This window comes from Gymnodraco acuticeps, unplaced genomic scaffold, assembly GCF_902827175.1.
Source record: "Gymnodraco acuticeps unplaced genomic scaffold, fGymAcu1.1, whole genome shotgun sequence".
Lineage (NCBI taxonomy): Eukaryota > Metazoa > Chordata > Actinopteri > Perciformes > Bathydraconidae > Gymnodraco > Gymnodraco acuticeps.
In genome coordinates, this window is record NW_022990165.1 from 686,497 (window position 1) to 708,590 (window position 22,094).

At 42.4% G+C, this 22,094-nt stretch overlaps 3 protein-coding genes across 5 annotated transcripts in view; 2 read left to right on the plus strand and 1 right to left on the minus strand.

Moving 5' to 3' along the window:
- The window catches only part of srcap (Snf2-related CREBBP activator protein), a 36,700-nt gene extending 27,811 nt beyond the window's left edge, over positions 1 to 8,889 (plus strand). The window contains exons 31-34 of one of the 2 annotated variants that reach the window (XM_034217532.1): positions 312 to 488; positions 656 to 739; positions 1,148 to 3,296; positions 3,339 to 8,889. In XM_034217532.1, the coding sequence (XP_034073423.1) occupies positions 312 to 488; positions 656 to 739; positions 1,148 to 3,296; positions 3,339 to 7,615 (6,687 nt within the window). In that variant the 3' untranslated portion in view covers positions 7,616 to 8,889. Of the gene's footprint in view, positions 1 to 311; positions 489 to 655; positions 740 to 1,147 lie in introns of both variants that reach the window. The other variant, XM_034217531.1, reaches the window with a different exon arrangement.
- Positions 8,890 to 9,300: 411 nt separating this feature from the next.
- On the minus strand, positions 9,301 to 16,032 carry stx4 (syntaxin 4). The gene is made up of 10 exons (XM_034217533.1): positions 15,804 to 16,032; positions 15,363 to 15,467; positions 14,220 to 14,319; positions 13,911 to 13,985; positions 12,832 to 12,902; positions 12,635 to 12,743; positions 11,868 to 11,941; positions 11,416 to 11,553; positions 11,228 to 11,338; positions 9,301 to 10,445 (listed from the first exon to the last, which is right to left on the minus strand). The coding sequence occupies exons 1-10, from the start codon at positions 15,831 to 15,833 to the stop codon at positions 10,365 to 10,367; spliced, it is 894 nt and encodes a 297-aa protein (XP_034073424.1). The 5' UTR covers positions 15,834 to 16,032; the 3' UTR covers positions 9,301 to 10,364.
- A 2,863-nt stretch (positions 16,033 to 18,895) lies between these two features.
- LOC117547039 (rho GTPase-activating protein 44-like) overlaps positions 18,896 to 22,094 on the plus strand; it is a 95,874-nt gene continuing 92,675 nt past the window's right edge. For both annotated transcript variants that reach the window (XM_034217478.1, XM_034217479.1), the window contains exon 1: positions 18,896 to 19,213. In XM_034217478.1, the coding sequence (XP_034073369.1) occupies positions 19,161 to 19,213 (53 nt within the window). In that variant the 5' untranslated portion in view covers positions 18,896 to 19,160. The remainder of the gene's footprint in view (positions 19,214 to 22,094) is intronic.

Here is a 22,094-nt window from a genome sequence, read left to right on the forward strand (position 1 = left end):
CATATATTCTGTATGTAGCACCCAACTTGGTAACAAGCAGAACCAAACACAGGAGAAAGTATTGCATTTTTTGGGTCATTCAATAAATAAATGAAATAAACACATAGTAAAGTATTTTTTTTTATTATCCTGTGTAATTTTATACACTTGGCAAATAAAAGAAACTGATCATTGTTCTCACTTATTAAAGAAATGTAGTGCAAAATCCACCTATTGACCTAATCCTCATTTTATACTGTTAAAAAATAATGTTTTCTTTCTAGACAGTATTGTGTTTATATAACCTGATCATCTTGAAATGATTCTCTTAGGCCCTATGTCGTGCTGAGGATGAGGAGGACATAGTAGCAGCCTCTCAGGCCAAAGCGGAGCAGGTGGCAGAACTTGCAGAGTTCAACGAGAACATACCACTGGATGATGCAGGAGAACAGGAGGAGGTGGAGGAGCTCTCAAAGGCAGAGCAGGAAATTGCTGCTCTGGTGGAGCAGGTGAGTTATCATGGCTGGATAATCTGTTTTTAACACAAATAATGTGATAATATGATAAAGTTCCTATACAGAGCTTGATGGAGCATTGTAGTCAGTCAAGATATTTATCTGCATTATACCTATAGTTATTTTATTCATTGTTTCATCTCCATATGCTCTATCTCTAGCTCACCCCGATTGAACGCTATGCCATGAACTTCCTGGAGGCCTCACTAGAAGACGTATGCAAAGAGGAGTTGAAGCAGGCTGAGGTATGTCACAATCTTTACCTTGTTTGTGTTGATTTGAGAAACTATGTCTCATTAGCTCGGATCTAAAAGTTAAGTCTAAAATCCAACTGTATTCCCAATGCGCTGTACACATATCCAAAGAATTCTCTTAAAACCTGAATAATATTGGCATATCCTTTATGTCCTTATCAGTGGAATATTATGAATTTAAGAATAATACTGGAATATATAATATTTTACGTAAAAATGGTCAGTGACTTAAAAGTATTTAAAAGGAATTTACCTAACATTTAGTTTTGTGTTATTTTGTCAGTCAGTAGTTTTACTTATTTGACCAACCCGGTAGTCCTAGAGAACCAATCACAGAGACATTTTATATACGATTTAAAAAAAAAACGAAATTCTAAAAATCTGCCTGTGTCTGTTCAGGAGCAAGTGGAGGCTGCCAGGAAGGGCCTGGACCAGGCCAAGGAGGAAGGCCTAAAGCTCAACGCTTCATCCGATGACGACGACAATGACTCGTCACTGACAGCTTCTGTGGAGCCTACTCAGCCAGGCCGCCGTGGCCGTAAACCCAAGGAGGCAAGCAAGAACGTCTCCTCTACCAGGACCAGCGGTCGGCTGCGCGGGGCATCGCCCGAAACTGAGCCTGAAAAGTCGCCCACGTCGCCAAAAGAAGTGCCTGAAAGACTGCGTTGTGGTCTGAGACGAGGAGCTGCCAAAGACTCTGATACTGTGTCTACCACACCATCCCACACAGACGATAATAAAACGTCCTCATCAACCAGACTTCAAGATTCCTCTAAATCGTCAAAAGCCTCATCTCCTGCCAGAGATCAACACACAATCAAAACCAGGACTTTGCCGAACCGCTCTCATTCCAGTCCAGTGCCTTCCCCTCCAACAAGCTCTCCTCCCACAAGGAAACAACCGTCTCTTGGGGAGACCGACAGCAAGACCTCAAAAGACTGCAGAGAGGAGAAAGAATCCGAGTCATTGCCAGAATCCAGCTTCCCGGTAGACCACGAAGCAAAAGATTATGACACCAAAGACCACAGCGCAATGTCTCCACCCTCCACCAGCTCTCGATCGCCTCGCAAGCGCCAGTCAGCAGACGAAGAAGTCCTGCGCGGCCTTGTCGAAGATTCCCCATCAGCCAAAGTCCTGCGGAAGCTTCCTGGGAGGCTGGTCACGGTGGTGGGGGAGAAGGAGCCACGAAGGAGGAGGCGGCGAGGAAGCGGCACTGGAGCTTCTTCAGAGGAGGCTACCGCAGAGGAGAACCCTTCCGGATCAGTCGAAGAATCAAACACAAAAGACAACACAAAAGACAACCCATCACCAAGCTCCGACAGCAAAACTAAAGGGGCCGTTGCTCAATTTCCACAGGACCAAGACTCTACTCCAAAACCTTCTGTGCACCATCCACCTGTCAGAAGTTACGCTCCATATTCTCCAGCTCATCTTTCTCCTGACATGCCTGTGCTGAGAAATCTTCCTGTACGCCGCAGGTTGGAAACTGAATCTCGCATGGCTGCTCAGCTGGGAGAGCAGCTTTTGAGTCGGGGAAGAGCGAACCAGTCCAGAAAAACTGAAACAACACCGGGCAAAGACACAACCTCTACAGAGTCCAATGTCAATTCTCTTGCGGGAAATTTGAAAAGAAAGAGGGGCCGGCCCCCTAAGACTCCCCCAAGGTTACCTGAGGCTGGCAACACAGTGGCCTCTTCCCCACAGCCCACATCGCAAAGCGAAGAAGGGAACCCTCCAAACTCCCCGAAACGTAAGAGGGGGCGTCCTCGCAAAGACTCCACAACCTCGCCAGAAACTATTAGTGAAGAACAGAACTCTAAAAATGAATCCACTGAAAATGATGCAAGCAAAGAGCCAACAGTACTGTCTCTCAATGTGTCGGAGACACCCATAGCAGATGTTATCACTACAAGTCAGGACTCCCAGTCTACCAAAGCTGAGGAAATGGACACTAAGAGTGAGGTTTCAACCCCTGCTCCAAACCCAGCTCAAGCTCACACAACCACAACCACAGATACAGTTTCAAAACCAGCTTTACCCCTATCACCCACTGTACCTGCACCCCTTCCTGTAGCTGCCTCCACACCAGTCTCAGCCCAATTCCTTAATTCAGATCTGACTTCAGTTCCAAGCTCAGACACAGCACACCCACAGGTGTCCTCTGTAACACATTCTATGTCTGCTGTTACAACCACCACCCATGCAGCTCCATTGGTACCCACCAGTACTGTTGCGTCAACCAATAAGGGTGTAAAACCAACAGCTGCCAATACTCACATACAGCCAAAACCTTCAGTTTCTACAACTGCTAAAGCTCAAGTAGAGCCCAAACCATTGGTTTCTACAACTCCTAAAGCTCAAGTAGAGCTCAAACCATCGGTTTCTACAACTCCGAAAGCTCAAGTAGAGCCCAAACCTTCAGTTTCTACAACTCCTAAAGCTCAAGTAGAGCCCAATCCTTCAGTTTCTACAACTCCTAAAGCTCAAGTAGAGTTCAAACCTTCCGTTTCTACAACTTGTACAACTCAAGTAGAGCCCAAACCTTCAGTTTCTACAACTTCTGCAGCTCCTGTAGAGCCCAAACCTTCAGTTTCTACAACTTCTGCAGCTCCTGTAGAGCCCAAACCTTCAGTTTCTACAACTTCTACAGCCTCTGTAGAGCCCAAACCTTCAGTTTCTACAACTTCTGCAGCTCCTGTAGAGCCCAAACCATCAGTTTCTACAACTTCTGCAGCCCCTGTAGAGCCCAAACCTTCAGTTTCTACAACTTGTACAACTCCCGTAGAGTCCAAACCTTCAGTTTCTACAACTTCTGCAGCCCCTGTAGAGCCCAAACCTTTAGTTTCTACAACTGCTGCAGACCCTGTAGAGCCCAAACCTTCAGTTTCTACAACTTCTGCAGCTCCTGTAGAGCCCAAACCTTCAGTTTCTACAGCTTCTGCAGCTCCCGTAGAGCCCAAACCTTCAGTTTCTACAACTTCTGCAGCTCCTGTAGAGCCCAAACCTTCAGTTTCTACAACTTCTGCAGCCCCTGTAGAGCCCAAACCTTCAGTTTCTACAACTTCTGCAGCTCCTGTAGAGCCCAAACCTTCAGTTTCTACAACTTCTGCAGCCCCTGTAGAGCCCAAACCTTCAGTTTCTACAACTTCTGCAGCTCCTGTAGAGCCCAAACCTTCAGTTTCTACAGCTTCTGCTGCCCCTGTAGAGCCCAAACCTTCAGTTTCTACAACTTCTGCAGCTCCTGTAGAGCCCAAACCTTCAGTTTCTACAACTTCTGCAGCCCCTGTAGAGCCCAAACCTTCAGTTTCTACAACTTCTGCAGCTCCCGTCGAGCCCAAACCTTCAGTTTCTACAACTTCTGCAGCTCCTGTAGAGCCCAAACCTTCAGTTTCTACAGCTTCTGCAGCCTCTGTAGAGCCCAAACCTTCAGTTTCTACAACTTCTGCAGCCTCTGTAGAGCCCAAACCTTCAGTTTCTACAACTTCTGCAGCCCCTGTAGAGCCCAAACCTTCAGTTTCTACAACTTCTACAGCTCCCGTAGAGTCCAAACCTTCAGTTTCTACAACTTCTGCAGCCCCTGTAGAGCCCAAACCTTCAGTTTCTACAACTTCTACAGCTCCCGTAGAGTCCAAACCTTCAGTTTCTACAACTTCTACAGCTCCCGTAGAGCCCAAACCTTCAGTTTCTACAACTTCTGCAGCTCCCGTAGAGTCCAAACCTTCAGTTTCTACAACTTCTGCAGCTCCTGTAGAGCCCAAACCTTCAGTTTCTACAACTTCTGCAGCCCCTGTAGAGCCCAAACCTTCAGTTTCTACAACTTCTGCAGCTCCTGTAGAGCCCAAACCATCAGTTTCTACAACTTCTGCAGCTCCTGTAGAGCCCAAACCTTCAGTTTCTACAACTTCTGCAGCCCCTGTAGAGCCCAAACCTTCAGTTTCTACAACTTCTGCAGCTCCCGTAGAGCCCAAACCTTCAGTTTCTACAACTTCTGCAGCCCCTGTAGAGCCCAAACCTTCAGTTTCTACAACTTCTGCAGCCCCTGTAGAGCCCAAACCTTCAGTTTCTACAACTTCTGCAGCTGCTGTAGAGCCCAAACCTTCAGTTTCTACAACTTCTGCAGCTGCTGTAGTGCCCAAACCTTCAGTTCCTACAACTTGTAAAGCTCAAGTAGAGCCCAAACTTTCAGTTTCTACAACTTCTAAAGCTTGTAAAGAGCCCATTCCTTCACCTATTACAAATTCACAAGCTCTTGTAGAGCCTGAAATTGCACATACTACAACTTCTAAAGCTTCTGTAGAGCCTAAACAATCAGTTTCTTCAACAACTGTGAAAACAACAGACCCAGGCCCCGCTAAAACCACCACAGTAGCGCCACCAGCTGCTAGCACTCCATTGACTTTACCCTCTTCCATGATGGCTGTCAAAGCTGTTCCAACATCAATCCCTGCCACAGCAACTGCTAATAAGGGCATATCAGAAACAGTCAGGATTACTTCACCAGTCACTACAGTAAAATCAGTCACATCTAAAAATACAGCTGTAAAGGACTTGCCACAGGCCTCCTCTCTTCCATCCACAACATCAACCTCAGCTGTTGTAACCTCCACCCCACCTACAGCTTCACCAAAACCCACTTCGACATCTTCCCCCACTTCAGCAACAACCACATTAACAGTAAAATCAGTCCAAGCTAGTCCATCAGACGCTAGCACAGTTTCCACAGAACATCCAACAACGCCTGCTTCTAGAATACCATCAGAATCATCTGTGTCATCGTCTGCTGCAAATACAGTTCCATCTTCTCCAAGGACTAATTTGACACCAACCAAACCAGACTCGACCATTGCTCCGACACATGAAGGTGGCTACATAAAATGTCCTCTTCCAACAACAGCAACATCTACTACTGTAACTACCACAGCCAAGGAGAAGGCAGTGGCTGTTACAGAGAAGACAGAGAAAGTCCAAGTCACCACCCCTTTAGAAACAGCATCCCCTTCCAAAGAACAAACAACTGCAGAAAAGACTGTCAAGATCCCATCTCCCGTGACAACTTCTACACCAGCTCCATTACCAACAGTTACCACAACTACATCACCCCCAGAAAAGTCCATGACAGTTTCTACCACAAACATCAAAACTACTCGAGTGTCCTCTGCTATAGTCGCCCCTGTGACTCGATCAACTGTAGAAGTTAACCCAACAAATACAGTTCCTGTATCCACCAGACAAACGACTCCAGATGCTTCCCTGCAAGTACAATGCTCTGCATCCAGTGAGGTACCAACACCTGCTCCCTCTATTGTTACATCTGAGAAACAATCACTAAAACACAAAGCACCTGCATCTAAAAGTGACCCAGACGGGTTGGAAGAAGTAGGTAAAACAGAAGCTGAGGCAAAAGCTAGCAAGGAGGAGGATCAAGATGAAGAAACGGACATCCGTAAGTCTCAGCGTAAAAGGAGGAAGGTGGAGAGTTCGTCAGGGGCCAAAGACTTTGAGTCGTCAAGGAAGGGGACTCTGCGTGGATCTGCCGCTCAGAAAGAAGAACCTAAGCAGAAAGGGTCAGAGCAAACTCCAATCCAAAAAAGGCCTCTTAGCCGCCAGAGTAGCCAGGACTCTGCTCGCTCCTCTTCTTCATCATCTGGGTGCTCAACCCTAACTCGTCAAGCTCACCACAAGAGGACTTACGAGAATAGACTTCCTACCAAGAAGAGGCGCATGGGGAACGAGGAGAATAACAAAGAGGATAAGAAGCACACCTCTCGGGGAAGGCGTTCCAGGTCTTCTTCTTCCTCGGACTCTGACACCAGTGAGCACAGGGAAGAGCATCGGTTAACACGCTCAGCTAAACACAGGCTGCAACATCAGGAGAAGGAGAAGGGCAACAGCCAACAAGGAAAGACACCCGACAGGAGTGCATCAAACAATACCAACGCATCCACAGGTGGAGAGTCCGGCAGTGATACATCTTCTGTCAGGATCACCAGAAAGTCTGCAGGATCTAAGTCCTCGCAAGAAAGTAAAGCTCAAACAAACAGCGTGCCCTTGATTCCTCCTGAGCCTGAAGTCCTTGGGAAGAGGTGCTCGGCTCTCAATGCTGCAGCCAAGCTCCTGGCAATGAAAGGCAGGGTGGATACCCCTGGCCACACCACTCGGAAAGACTATGGTGCTAAGGCTGCCGGGACTTCCCCTGCCTCTTCTGACAAGAACCAAAAGCCTAAAAGCAAAATTGTTCCAGCCTCCCCTCAGAGTAACTCTTTAAATCTTAGTAATAATAAAAGCAGTAGCAGCAAAACTTTAACACCCAACCAGACAAGCCACTCTGCTTCCCGCTCAACCAGGCAGCGCCCCGGTTCTCTGGTTCCACCCCTGGAAGTGGAGTACAAGAGGTCTAAGGCAGATGAAAAAGACAGGGGGGCTAGAAGGTCTTCAAGGATCAAGGAAGGCGAGGCAGAGGCGCTGTCTTCCTCCCGAGGCCACAGTGCCTGCAGCAGCGTGAGCAGTGACGGCGAGGGCGACGCTGGCGGACGCAGCAGCAGGAGTCGCAGCAGCAGCAGCAACAGCAGCCAGCGGACCCGCAGCATCAGCTCTCAGAACACGGAGCGCCGAGAGTCCCGCGCCACTTCCTCCGGCAGCGAGCGAGAGAGGGATCGCAGCTCCGAGAGCAGAGACAAAAGAGACAGGCACCGCAGGGAGAGCCTGAGGTCGCATAAGCTCACGCAGGAGGTGACCAGCAGTTCGGGAGCAGAGGGGACTCCGGACCGGGTCCTGCGGAGCGTCGCGGCCCTCGCAGCGGTGCAGGCCCGGTCACCGGCCGCAAGCACCCGCTCCTCGTTTGGTCACCACCGTCACAACAAGACATGATCAGAGTGCCAAAGGGAAAAAATAAAAGCGAGAGCACGATACGAGGGCACGTCATGACCTCCAAGGTTGCTGCTTTGTGTGCACTCTTAATGAATGCAGCGGAACTGAGTGCTGCACAAGCCAGGGACCTCCCTGCCTCTTGGGCCCTCTCCCTTTCCAATTTGGAGCTGGCTGACTCAGCAGCTCAGCTGGGGGAAGGCTCAGGGAATGCCGGACTGAGAGTTAAAAGAAAAATGTGGCGCCATTGTTGTGCGTCCGTAAACAGACAGAGATGGTGCAGTGGATAAGTCGCCGCTGGGACTTGAGGGGGACAAAGGTGCAAGAGATGATAAAGGAAAGCTGTTAGTTCACATTATGTACTGTAATCATTAAAGACTGGAACACTCAGATCTTATTTGTTAAGATGGGATTATACAGCACCCTCTATCAGGGTCATAAATGGTAAGTCATTTGTGTGACATTAAAATCTTACGAGTGACCAGTTGTATTGTAAGTTGGAGGTTTTAGAGAGTTTGGTTTTCAAATTTTGTCCGCTGTCCTGACTATTGTTTCTTTGTAGTCAGTTGATAAGTTATGCATATTTTATTATTTCTTCCAGGCTATTAGGAAGAGACCAGCTCTTTCTATGTGTTCTTTGCTGCACTATGCTGGAGCTTGTCTTTTGCTTGGGCCCTTTTTTTTTTTGTAATGTCAGTTTCTGTTCATTGGATTCCTTTTTCAATCCAGCCTTGCATTTCTCATTTGCACATCTGATATTGTGGCCCTCGGCTTTTGAATACATTGTGGTGTAGTAATACGTTTTTACATCAACTGCAGTCTATAATTGGTTCCATGTACCTCACGATGTACTCTACAGTTTGAACATGTATTAATTGAAGCTGCAACTTGTCTTGAACAGACCTGGAGCAGCAAAAATTAAATTTCTTTTTTCTAATCTTCCTAAAGGCAGTTATAGTTATGGTCCACTTTGTCATGTATTAATATCAAAAGGGCAAGTCAATGTTATTAAAATGAAGAGTGCCTCTTTGGCCAAATGGGTTAGAACCTCAGATTGCCTTGTGAAGCACCTGAAGCAGGGTGTCATGCTTATTACAAAAAAGCCAAACAAAAAGGATACAACTCGAGAACATCAAAAAAGCACCCTGAGCGTCAGTGCTACCAAATTAATGTTTTACTTTTCACCTGAATTTATTTGTCACCATCACTTCATTGCTCTTCTTTCATGTAAAAAAAAAAAAAAAAAGAATTACTTGGACAAAATATGTGAATAAAAATGACTGGTACAGTTCCAGATGACTGTAAACTGTCAATTTCCTTTTGGACATGTCGAAGATATTGAGCAAAAGTTGATATTTGGGAGGGAGGGGGGGGGGGGGTGGTGGATTGGGTGGTAGTCTATGGTGATGGTCTTATTTTTTATTTGTCTCTTTATTTGTTGCATTCCTTTTGATCCCTTGTAATTCCACATTGTTTTACTTGAAAAATTAAGACAATTACAGTTGAATAAAAAGACCAAAAATTAGTTGGAATTGTTCATTGTGTTCAGTATTGTTTAATGGTGGGTAAATGACAGGTTTGTGTTATACTGCTATATTTAATATGTACACCTAGTTACTGTTAGACAGATACTTATTGTCTAACAGCCAATGTGTGAACAAAAAAGTTATGATGCAAGACAAACAATATACCATGGCAGTATTTTATTTTTTTAAAACAAACCTAAATTAAAATAAGTGAACCGTAACACTTGGACAACCTTTACAAAATATTGTGGTGCGCACTAGTCATCATTTGTCTGTGAATAAAACCAATGTTCCAGGATTTTCCTCACAGAATACACAATGTGACAAGAGAGACTGCACAATGTGACAAACGGGTGAATACAAAAGTACGACTATTTCTGTGTCAGACTAAACCATGACATTTAAAACACTGCTGTGTACATTTAAACAAAACCTCACTATCCCTTCTTGACAATATTGTAGCACAACATCACATTCTCACATGATCATACATTAAGGTGAAGGCACAGTTTTGAAATAAGAAGTTTTAATTATGTGTGGTTGCAGCATCTTACACAACATTTTAAATCATAAATACATACTGGTAGGACAAATAAAAGTGGGCCTCCTATTGCAGTGCTGAGACACCAAAATCAAAGAGGGCTGTTTTTTTATAGACCCTAAAAAAGAAACATCTGTATTTACAATTGTTACATGTAGGCAGTTTGAAATAACTTTCAAGTCTTAAAAAAATCATCTCAAAGAATGTCATTCACCAGCATTATAGGTTATGTACAATTATATTAGTCTATTAAAACTTATTTACTCCCAATTCATCTAGAAACGTTGTAACAAGAATCAACGCACAGTTTCCTGAGTACAGTGCGGGGTTTCAACACTGCGTTGTGCTTTGCTCAAGGCCACATTTCCTCTTTTATGAAAGAGGGGAAGAGGCACTGACATAACAGCTCACAAATCGTCCTGGTGTTTGTGTCGCAGATTCTGAAGGGGAGGGATTTCCATTAGACCAGCAGCACTGCCTCTTGAGTTGAAGTGGAAATGCAGGTGAGATTGTATTGAGTTAAAACCACATCTCTTAAAAAAAACTGTCTGGAACAAAGAAAAGTAACAGGAAGATGAATATGAAGTGTGGACAAAAAGCACAGTTGACAACGGAATAAATCCAGCCGGATTTTTTTTCTTCTGATGTGCTTCTGCTAAACCAGTCTCCAGCCAACTGCCTGGTGTTAGGTGCCGAAGGCGGAGACCAATGCGATGACTAGGATGAGGATGAGGATAGCCAAACAGATTGCTATCCAGAGTTTTTTCTGCATGGGGATAGAGAAATAGATCAATAAACATAAGAGCAAAATGAATTGGGTGCAACAAAGGGACCCTTCTCCCCAAAATCAAAAATACATATTTTTTCTCCTACCTGTAGTGATATTTATTATTATCACGTGTGAGGTGCAGTGTTGGAGATATCTGCCCTCTTTAAAATATATTGGATATAATAGCACTTGGCTTGTGGTGATCAAAGCCCCCAAAAATATATAGAAATTCAAAAATCAGCAGCATTGTCTCTTTTCAGAAATCATTACTGTTGCACAACATAATTCAAATATTTTAGAAATGTTATAGATTCGATTCTTATATTTACAATTACACCTGTGAGCAGTTTCATGTAGGAACTTTTTTTTTCTACCAAACTACACCTGCCAACAAGTGCACACGAGCCTGCTTCCTTGTGCACGGTGATACGGTTGGCGGGTGTAGTGCGGAAAATAGTTCCTACAGGAAACTGCTTTAGTGACCCGGTCATGATTTCCAGAAAAATGTCAAGACAAGGCAGAGATCTCTACGGCCAGTCTGCCAGCATTGGCCAAAATACTTATAAATAGCACTACAGCTAGGATAAAAACTATATATTTTAATTTAGGAACTGTCCTTTTAAAGACACATTGTAACAGGTATCAGGGCAGGACATAATACAGAAAGGGATTATTGTGTACTAATTTAAGGAGAAACGGCTATTTGGTTTGATAGTACAGGTATAAGTCAGAGTATTTTAAAGTGTCCATATCATGTGTCTTAAAGATGTATACTGTACCTTGCGTGATTTCTGCTGATATGTGACTGCTTTCTCCGTGTTGTCCTTGGCTCTCACCACGTAGTCCGTCGACTGTTTAATGTTGTTCTCAACCCGGTTCACCATCTCCCCCTGCAGAAGGGAAGACATCATTAATTCTCTTTGTCACCCAGATCAAAAGCTGGATTTTGACGTGCACGCTGCTCTACCTGAGCCTCCACCTCCATGGCCAGGTACTGGAACATGTCGTGCAGCTCTCTGATGCTCTGCTCCAGCTTCAGGATCTCGTCGTGCCGGGACTCGATCTCATTCAGAGCCTGTCTCGTGGCTTTAGCGTCGCTCAGGATCTAAAGATTTGTATTAGTTATTAACAATAGCTGCAGCAAGTCATGAGGTGTCAGGGTTTTCAGCATTCTTTACACTACGATCTAGCGGAACTGATCACTAATGGCTTCACTAGGATGTCTTTCTTTGCTTACCAGATCTGCTGTCCAGTTTGAGCGATTAGAGACAACAGAGCACATCTGTCATCATTTCATACATGACACTTAAAGTCACGTCTACTCCTTGGTGCAACTGTGAATGTGTTTTGCTTCAGCAGAGGGGTTGTGGTTTCCAACATCAGGTATTTGACACTTCTTTCATCTTGCCACATACTCACATTTTGAGTGAAAACATCTGTCTGCCCGCTCTCGAGCATCGCGTCCAGCTCTTCATCTGTCACGTCCTTCCCAGCTGACAGGTAGAAGTACATCAGGATGTCGTGGTTGGGTGAGGAGAGGAAGTGAAAATGAAAATACAGAAACTCTCACGAGTTTTTTTTTTTATAAAGGAAACCACCTGGCAGTCTTATGTAGAGCTTGTAAAGAATGTCTTTTTCTCAGTTGTTGCTACAACTATGTAGGGATGCAATTAAGAGTCAAGTATTTTTGTTAGTGATTATTTTGTCTAAAAGCATAAAATGGCCCCTTTAACAATATCCAACAGGAACACGGTGACTTTGTCTGACTAACAGTAAGAAGAAACAAATATTCAATTTACCGTAATGACAAAAAGCTAATATTTGGTATATCTGCTTGGAAAATGACTAAAACGATTAACCAATGATCCAAATATGTGCAGATTTATTTTCTTTCAAACAACTTATCAAATCAACCTGTCATCATCTAAATAGAGGTCGCTGTATAAAAAAAATATGAATGATAAAATAGCTGCGATAATATTAAATACGTCTTCAAAAAGAGCAGTTATAATATAAACAACATTATAGTGATATAAATAATTGATTGCATTGTTATACCGTGCTTATGAATGATAATATGGCGGTTTAAAAGCAGAAAGTGACAGAGAGGAGATGACACATGGTCAGTGAAGCAGGAAGTGGTCACAGCAGTGAGGTCCACCACACACACCCTGTGCTGTACTCACTGATTTTCAGCTGCCGGTGTATCCTCTCCACGTTGCGGTCCCTGTACTGCGCCTGGATGGTGTTGCAGCGACCCATCTGCTCCACAAACTCCCTGGACAGGACTCCGTGCTGCAGAGGAGGAAACACTTTGGTCACTTTAACGCTCATTATTGATAGATCTTATACACATTTGAGGGAATTTAAAATGATATCCAACCTGGGTCCGTTGCATCCGGGAGTTTATGGGTACATATTTTCCATCCTCCTCTCCTTTCTTCGGTTCAATACCTGTAGAGATATTTCATAAGTATCATTAATTAACCCTGCCTTGGGCCTTGTCATGCCGCTTCCCTGATGGCTTTCACAGGATTGTTGACATCCTCGTGGATTCATCTTCTTATTACAGACACATGCATTTCCTAACATTCGGTCTATATGCTGTAAAATGTATTATCTCTTCGATTCACACACGGCATCTATTGCACGTCTGTCCGTCCTGGGAGAGGGATCCCTCCTCTGTTGCTCTCCCTGAGGTTTCTCCCATGTTCCCTTTAAACTGTGGGTTTTCTCTGGAAGTTTTTCCTTGTACGATGTGAGGGTCTAAGGACAGAAGGTGTTGTTTTTCTCATACTGATATTCTGAACAATCTGTGCTGTTGTATTTGCTGTAAAGTGTCTCTACTGTAGGCTATTTTTTATTATATGTACAGCACTTTGGCTCCACCAAAAATCGTTTATAAATGTGCTATATAAATAAAACTTGATTTGATTTGAATGTACACGAAACTAAAGAGTGTTCTAGAGAGGCACCAATCACTGCATTTCCATTTTAATTTAAAACTGCAACTACTTTGCACACTTGCATAATGTATATATTATCCACTGTTTTGTTTGTTTGTAGAAGTATGGTCTTTTACTGTGTATTCTAACTTACTCTGTATATGTTATGTTGTGTATTCCACTGATATGTATATATTTGTAATTTAAACTCTAAATTCCTTAACATGCTGCAGTAACAAAAACATTTCCTTACTTCACAGCTATTAGGATTTCACAGCCACACAAAGTGGTAACAACTGGGCTTATTTTCCACTAGCTTTAGCAACTTTTAAGACCATCTTGGCAGCTTAATTCCTAAAAAGCAACTTAAAGAACATCAGAAAAAAACAAGAAATATGTTATATAATCATTAAATTCCCCTCGCTTATCAGAGCATGTGCGGTGAACGACTCTTCATCCAACAGGTCATAATCTCACAAAATGAACATAAGTGTATTGACTTGACGCCAATACTCACTCTTCAGTTTTCTCTGAATCTGACACGCCAACGTTTTGATCTCCTCTCGAAGAGTCTGCAGCTCTCTCTTCGTACCTGAGGAAAACATCAACAGATAATGTGAACCCTCTGAGTAGTGACACTTAAGACGAGAGATTCAGAAAAATATGTGGATTCAAAAATACCTTTATCTGCAACAAAATATATTGTTCACCTAACAGTAAAAGACTTTCAAAACTTTCAAAAAGGTGGTGACTTTAAGTTTTGCCTTTACAGAAATAGTCAGTACCCAAATCTGTACAGACTGATGGCATGGACAAACACACTTACTGTCGTCCGGCAGCGGCTCGCCCAGCACAGCTTTCTGTTTGTTCTCCAGGTTAGACACCATCTGTTTGAGGCTGTTCAGCCCCTCGTGAATTTCTTGAATCTGAGATTAGGAAAAGGCAGAAGCACTGTTCAAATGTGCATTTAGTTGTAGGGGAAACAGATCCACATGAAGTGTAATTGATCGATTAATTGGTGAATTCATTTGTAAATATGCCAGACATGCTGTGGTTCCATTCTTTGAAAAGAAAGGATATTGCTGCTTTTCCTTTCTAATTGATTATTTGTATATAGTGGACCGCTGGGGCGATAAAAAAAGCATGATGTTTTTGTTCAGTGTCTATGCAGGAATCCTGAAGTTAAATGTAATACCTTTTAAGACCTTTTTCAAAACCCTTTCCATACATTTCAAGACCACATCACCACTTTGAGTTTTAACCGGTTACACTGGTGACACACTTTACTATATACAGTATTAATTGTCCTTCCTCCTTCTCTTCCAAGCTGTGTGACCATTTATTCAACCTACAGCGGACATTCCTCAGTTAAACAATGTAAACAATCATTAAGCTTTTAATGTTTAAACCTTTTTTTTACAACTATTATTTCAGGCATAGACTGAAAGACAAGAACAATGAATCCTGGGAAAACTCCTTGGGACCTTTTACCTTGCAAATATTTATCTTGTGATTTTACAACATTTTCTAAACTAAATTATATTATTATTTAATAGATCAAATAATAAATAATTATGTGTAGGTCTAGGTACAGTGCCGGTGTCTTATCTTGTTCTTTTTTCAATGTATTATATATTTTGAGAAACAATAAACGATTTCTGATTTTAATTTGGACAAATATTTTGAAGTCGCTTATTTTTTTATTACAAATGATATCCAGCAACTTCTATGTCATTTGGTTTATATCTGTGACAGTTCATCAATACAACTTTAGAATGATTTTATATAAATGTACATATCATATTCTTTGGGTCAATGCAAATGTAAACAAAGACACATCTAAACATCTGTGTAAGTGTATAATTGAAGACTTATGGAACTCGAACTTGAGGCAACAATGAGAGAGAATCTGTGTGATCTGATCTGTCTGCTCTCCTCGGATTCATATCAATATGTAGACAAGCTTGACCTTTTTAAAGAATGCATCGTTCTCCTTCTCCTCTTTGGCTGAAGAGGTTCCAGGTTTGATCACAAGAGCTTTTGCCTCCTCGTCCTCATCTGAAGCCTCTGCCTTCTATAAGTCAGATAACAGACAAATGAATTAACACAATGAAAATGAAGATATTTCCATTTTAAAGCATAAAAACAAACGCTGCCATGCCCTTTCCCGGCCTGGCATACCCTTTAAGAAGACAGGGCTGGAACGGAAGTTGGGAGTAAATTGTTGCGAAAGTTAACATTCACACACGCAAAACGCTCCACATTGTTATTTTAATCATGTTTGGTGTTGTATCCTCTCATTACAAGCTGTGCAGGTTGAACAGTGAAGTGAGCACCTGTTAATAAACTGTTTTCACTTTGCTAAGTTAGCAGGCTATCGTGTGAAAGCTAAAGTTAGCCGTGTACTCACATTTCCTAACTCTTTAGTCCGGTCCCGCATTTTTTCAGAGAGTCAGATGTCAGACAAGCTGCGACTCCACGCGGAAGTATGGTAGGTTGTTCCCAAGCAGAGAAAGAAACTCTAAAAGAGACTGGAAACTTTGATCTAGTGTCATTCACCAAGAAAACTACAGTAGCAACCCTTCTTCTTCTGGTGCGAGTCAAAACATCAGACGAGGACTCATTGGCGCCCTCTGTGAGAGCAGATTGCAACAGCACTGAGTCATGATTTACAGTTGAATTATTACAATTATTATATGTTTTTTTCTTGTTTTTGTCACTTTTTATATAGTTTTTTCAAGATGTATTTATTTATATTTCATATTTATTCCACACAACCCATCGAATAGAGAGACCCCACAAATATAAACCAATTACAGAACTAAAACATCACATTTTTTTAATGCATTTTTTGTATACATTTGTACCCTTTACAAAGGGTACACATTTATACAAAAAATGCATTAAAAAATGTGTAAAAGGAACTGCAAGACGGTTTCCATGTCTATGTATATTCCCAAAATAATGTAATTTACTGCTAACAAAATAAAAAAAGTATTAACTTATCTCTTATCTAAACATTTTTGACTATTTAAAAAATGTTTTTATTTTACGTTATAAAAACTACTAATTGCCTACTTAAATGTGACTTAAGTTTTTCATTGCCATATCAACGCTGTAGCTGATGTGCACATGACAATAAAGCCTTGAATCTTCAATCTTCAATCTTGAAATCACCACACCCTTCCATGCCTGACAAAGTCTTTTTAGAAAAACAACACTGTGGGATCATCTATGTTTGGATGTAGTGAATAAAACAAGTGAACATAGATACTTCTGTGCGGGTAGATTTATACATAGGCCCTTTCTCATTTCATCAAATCTCCCTCCTCGACTCCTCGACTCCTCGGTCCTCCGGTAGTGACCCGGAAATGAATTTCAGCGCACCATGTTGAAGGACATCTAATTTCTCTAAATGCACTTCGAGGATCGAGCGTCGAGGAGGCTCTCTGGAGGAGCTCAAACCGAGGATACACTGATGGGTCCTCCACGGCTCCTTCATGGATGCATTTCCGGCAACAGAGATGTTTCAAAGAGTCGTGACGCACGGCCGGACTTATCTCAGCCAATGACAGCTCTGCATGCATCCCCTGGATATTATTTTATTAACTGCTTTCATCGCAACGCGATGTTTCCAGAGAGAACATCTGTGAGGTCCGTGCAGAAAGCAGAGCAGTGTGTATAATATATATCACTCAGTATAACAGGCCTACTCTCTTTATTTGCTGTAGTTTAGTAGATATATACAAACAAAGAGTCGATATTTTTCTAAGACCATTTAGTGCTTCACATAATAAAATACACAACGGCTGTTAGGCTGTTAGCTGTAGGTGCGTGTCTGTGGTACAGTGTGTGCGTAGATGCAGCGGACAGACAGGTCTCAGTTGGTTTGGTGTCCTCTGCTTACTTTTAATACTTGTAAATAAAACTTTTGGCCCTTAATTTATTTCCCTCATTGTAGCGACCAGAGGGGGGGGGGAGGGATATATCCAGTCTCTGATAGTGTTACGTTATTATGAGAGTGCTCTGTTTGATTCTGAAATTGTATATATTTATATAAATATATACATATATATATATGTCTGTATATGTGTGTGTGTCCGCATCTGTAGCCTGTTATTGTCTCATTATACCACACTGTGAATGAATCAAAGTAAATATAGAAGTCATCATGAACACATCTGTCCATCAGACAGAGGGCTGCTGTGCCTCCTGTCATCATTAATGGACGTCTCTTTAAAATGACCGCCCAGAGGAGAGGAGTTCTCATTTCTCTAACCGCCTGCTGCTTCCCCTCCTCTCTCCTCGGTTCCCCTCCTCGGCTCCTCGGCTCGCATCTCCTGTGGGCGGGACTAAGTCTCGAGGATAGGAGTCGAGGAGGGGAGTTAGAGAAATGAGAAAGGGCCATAGTCATTTCCTGCATCATCCATGCTGCTCCTCGAGATCAGTCATATGAAAGCCACTCAGTTGCTGCCATTTCTCTGACGGCCACAAGATGGTGCTGTTTGCCTGCATAAACTGTATAACTGCACCAAGCGTCACATCCAACAAGCTGCTTACACCACAGAAAGAGTTGTACTTTAAAAAAATCTGTCATCAAAACTGAACTTAAATTCAAATAAATACCTTCATGACTAAAACAGCCATTATGGAGAATTAACAATGTCTTTATGAATATTCACGCCTACTGACATTTCCTTTTCACAAGCTATAAATAGTCCTATTGGAGACTGATAAGGCTAATTATGTGTATGGCATTTAAAATACAGCCTTCAGATAATAAACCTGCAAAATAAACAGTCCAGATGACTATTGTATACCTAAAATGTCCTTGATTCTTCATTACAGCAAGAACGCGTATCAATTTAAAGTGATGTAGCTTTAAAAAAGGAAATTATTTAATGGGTTTCAAAGGATTTATTAACAAGCTGATTCGGAGGCACCAATTATGGGATTTTTCAATATCTTGTGCAAAGCTTACAGGGCTCTATGATTGTCCTTGACCCTTTACTGATGACCTATATTCAATGTGACAATTAGAAAATCTATTACTTTAATCCTTACTTCCTGTATTTAAATACTCTGCTGGCCTGGTTTAACATCCCATTGTCAAATTGTGACCTGTCCCCTCGTCACGAACAGCCTCAGTGTGGACATTGGTTGATAGCATTTCAATTAAAGCTTGATTATTCCTTTTCTTATTATTTGACGTATTTTTTTTTTTAATGCTTTATATTTTTGTGTTTCATAATGGTGACGCCTGTCTTTGCGTTTATTGAAACACTTTTAGGAAAATGGCTTTATTTTAGGAAACAGGAAAGGAGTATTTCTGATATCACCTTAATCATTTATAATAATAATATAATAAAAACACACAACAATTAGAAATGCATTGATTTGTAATGTCAAAAGTGATGCTGTATTTCTGAAATATTAATTTAAAAAATGTTTTTATTGTAACTCAACTACACTTCCCATAGTGCACCGGTGGTGATCGTCGTGTCGCCAGCGAGCTGTCAGTGTTGGGGGAGAGAGGAATCGGTCCAGCATCTCTGGAGCGGCGGAGAGGAGCGGAGGACAGAGACACATCAGCTAAAATGACGAGATTTTAGCCCAATGTTCCCCACACTGGATGTTCAAAGCGTGGATGTTTAAAAACTGACCCTTCCCGTCTGCCGTAGATCAGCGCGGAGATCTGACTTCATTCTATCAATGAGAGATATGTGGAGTGGCTCTACCGCCCGGTGTTAACGCAGAAAACCACAAGATGAAGAAGCAGTTCAACCGAATGAGACAGCTCGCCAACCAAACAGTGGGCAGGTAAGAGCAGAATCTGAGAAAACGCGTTTATGTGCACGACATCTTGCTTTGTAATTTGCCCTGACACAAAACAGCTAAAGCAGGTATTCATCGGCTGTGTTCGGCTGCCAGCTTTACGTTCACTCGATGGGATTGTGCTGCTCAGCTGGTTTGATTTGCACAAAGCATTAACTGTCAGTGGAGGTCACAGTTGCAGTGTTGTGTGATTGATTGAGCCCAGCAGGGGAGGAGCGTATCCGCACATGATGAGGGAGCGGACATGGTACCCAGGGAGCAGGGCTGCTGCTGCCCACTGACTGATAAAAGCAGCGCACAGGGCGGCCACCGGGCACCCTGCAGCGGCGAGTCAGGGCACCCTCACTAACATGTCTGCAGTGACATCATGTCATTTGTTCCCATTATTTTAACAAATAGCCGTTTTGCTTGTATTTGTTGTAAGTGTTAGAGAGGTTAGAGAGGACGATTTATGGATGATCGTGGCATCCCATTAATTAGGATTCCAACCCGCTAAAAAAAGATCATTGAGTAAAGATGAGCACTGAACATGATACGTATCTTTAGATGTCATCTGCAAAAGTACGATATTTCTGGCTTAATGGAAACATATAAATGTTAAGAGACCCAATGATTGAGCCGTGGAGAACTCCATTAAATAGTAATAATTCCAATACAATCTGGTCACTCCGCACACTATTGCAGATAGTGAGAATTCAGAACGTTTTTCTGATGTGTCGTCATAGTTTGTCCTCATTTTTTCTTTTGTTTTGAATGTTTAAATTAATCTCAGCCCAGCGGTGAGTCACAGTTCTTGTAACTTTAAACCAAAAATATTTGTGTTAAGGTGTTAGGACAACCTTTTACCCCACCAATGCAATGCAAGTTTTACCATGATGGTTGAAAGCATTGTAGTGATCCAATACATTCCATATGTTAAATACCCACTGATTTATGCTGTTTGGTGTCAAGCTCCAGAAAAGCCTTTTTTAATCATTGAAATTAAATTCCTATTTAGTGCTTTGCATACTGTGCCATTTAAACATAGTAACATGTCAGGGTTGATGAATGTAGATGTGTTTAATCCTTGTAAATCCTCAGAGCATGAAGCTGCATCAGATATATGCAAACGTTTGAAATGCTTTAGATTAATGTGGGTTTTTGTGATTTATTCATTTTCACTGTGCCTGTTTCCCCCTGCAAAGCTTGATGCTGCAAATAGACCTTTGTTTGTTGATCCTAGTTACGACCTGAGGCTCGGTAAATAGTCCAAAAACACATGACCCATTCTGGGTGTATCTTTACTATGAAACTACCCACAAGTGAATAGCAGTTTTCTGTCAGGGACTCACTGGGGTTTTGATTTTTTGAGCCTGTATGTCTGGTGTATGCAGGGAGGAATTGAAGAGGTGTAGCTGTGGCCTGGATCTCAATAGGTATTGTTTTGTCTTCTATTTGTCAACCACACCCTATAGCTCGTAACTGAAGCCAATGTCATGATATGTCAACACTGTGCCTTTGGCAATTTGGATCGAGTGTTGTTTAATTGTTGCGCCACCTTAAAATAGAATCATTGTTGAAGTTCAATCAAGGTCTACCTTAAGGACAAGTCAAATCTGAAAACAGGTTGATTTGAAGCCTGTCAGTTCCTTGAAAAACTTGCCCCAGGTTCATTCTAAAGCAAGTGCCCGATGTTTTGCTTAGCTAACGGCAGTAACTGACGACGCTGGCACACCAAAAGGATTTTGTGTCGAGCTTTGTTGTACTCGCTCACCCAGACTGCAGGCAGAGGCGCTGATACTAATCAATGAAAAGGGTATTACTGCAGCTAATGCCCAACAGAGTGGACTTGGCAGACGTTTCAGAAATCCCTGGAGGAAATGTACCCATTGCTAAAAGAGATTCTAGAAGGAAGCCTTTCTTGAGCTGGAAGGGACAAAACCCCCCAAATTATTTAGGCAAACATAAAAACATGAGTGAGTGTGTGCAAGGCCAGGTGGTTGTTTATGTCCCCTCCTCTGTGAGAGAGCCGGAGCACCAGAGCCCAGTGAGGTGGAACATCCCGGTAATGAGTTCTAACCTGTATCATAAGAAGCAGAACAGCAGGGGCAATTAGTCATATTTAGAGGGCAGAGACTCCAACATGACGCCTCGCTGCCGGCCACACAGGTAATTGGTGACTTGTAGCAAAAGGAAATGAAATCCTAAGTTTGGAAATATTTGATGTGCTTTATCTATTTGATGTGCCTTTCTTCAGCATTAGAGACATTTGGAGCTTGTAATGTGCCCATCTGCCTTCAAAGTGTTACTCTGTGCCGGAAACACACACATGAGCATCCTGAAACGAATGAAGCGTCTCCCTTCAAGAGGACATTGCTGCATCGCTCCAGTTGAAGATATAGGTCAGGAGAGGTTCAGACACAGTTAAATTCATCTCTAAAACAGTCGCCATTAATCCTGCGTAATGCTGCGTAAAACTGTGTGACTGAATGAGAATGTTTAACTCTGAGAGCACTGCGAGGCTACGGCAGGAAGGGGACAGACCTAATCCTCTCTTGGCTCTGTCCCTTCTACAGCAGAGTATTTTCAAATGATCTTCTCATTCACATTTCTTTTTGTGTCGGCGATAAACGAAAGAGGCTGGTTATTTGACTTGTGGACAGGAATGTCCTTTTAATAAAAACATGGAAATAATAAAATAGATTTGTGTCCAGGCTCTGCAAAGGAAGCTGATGAATGTCAATGTGAGATAAAACAGAAAGCAGAGAGAAATCTATTAATGAGATGTTGGGAAATGGATTTCTAATCAACAGGCTGGGAAATTGTTTCTTTTGTCAGTTTGGAGGCTGAGAGCGACAAGACCCGAGAACATATTGTTTATATTTGG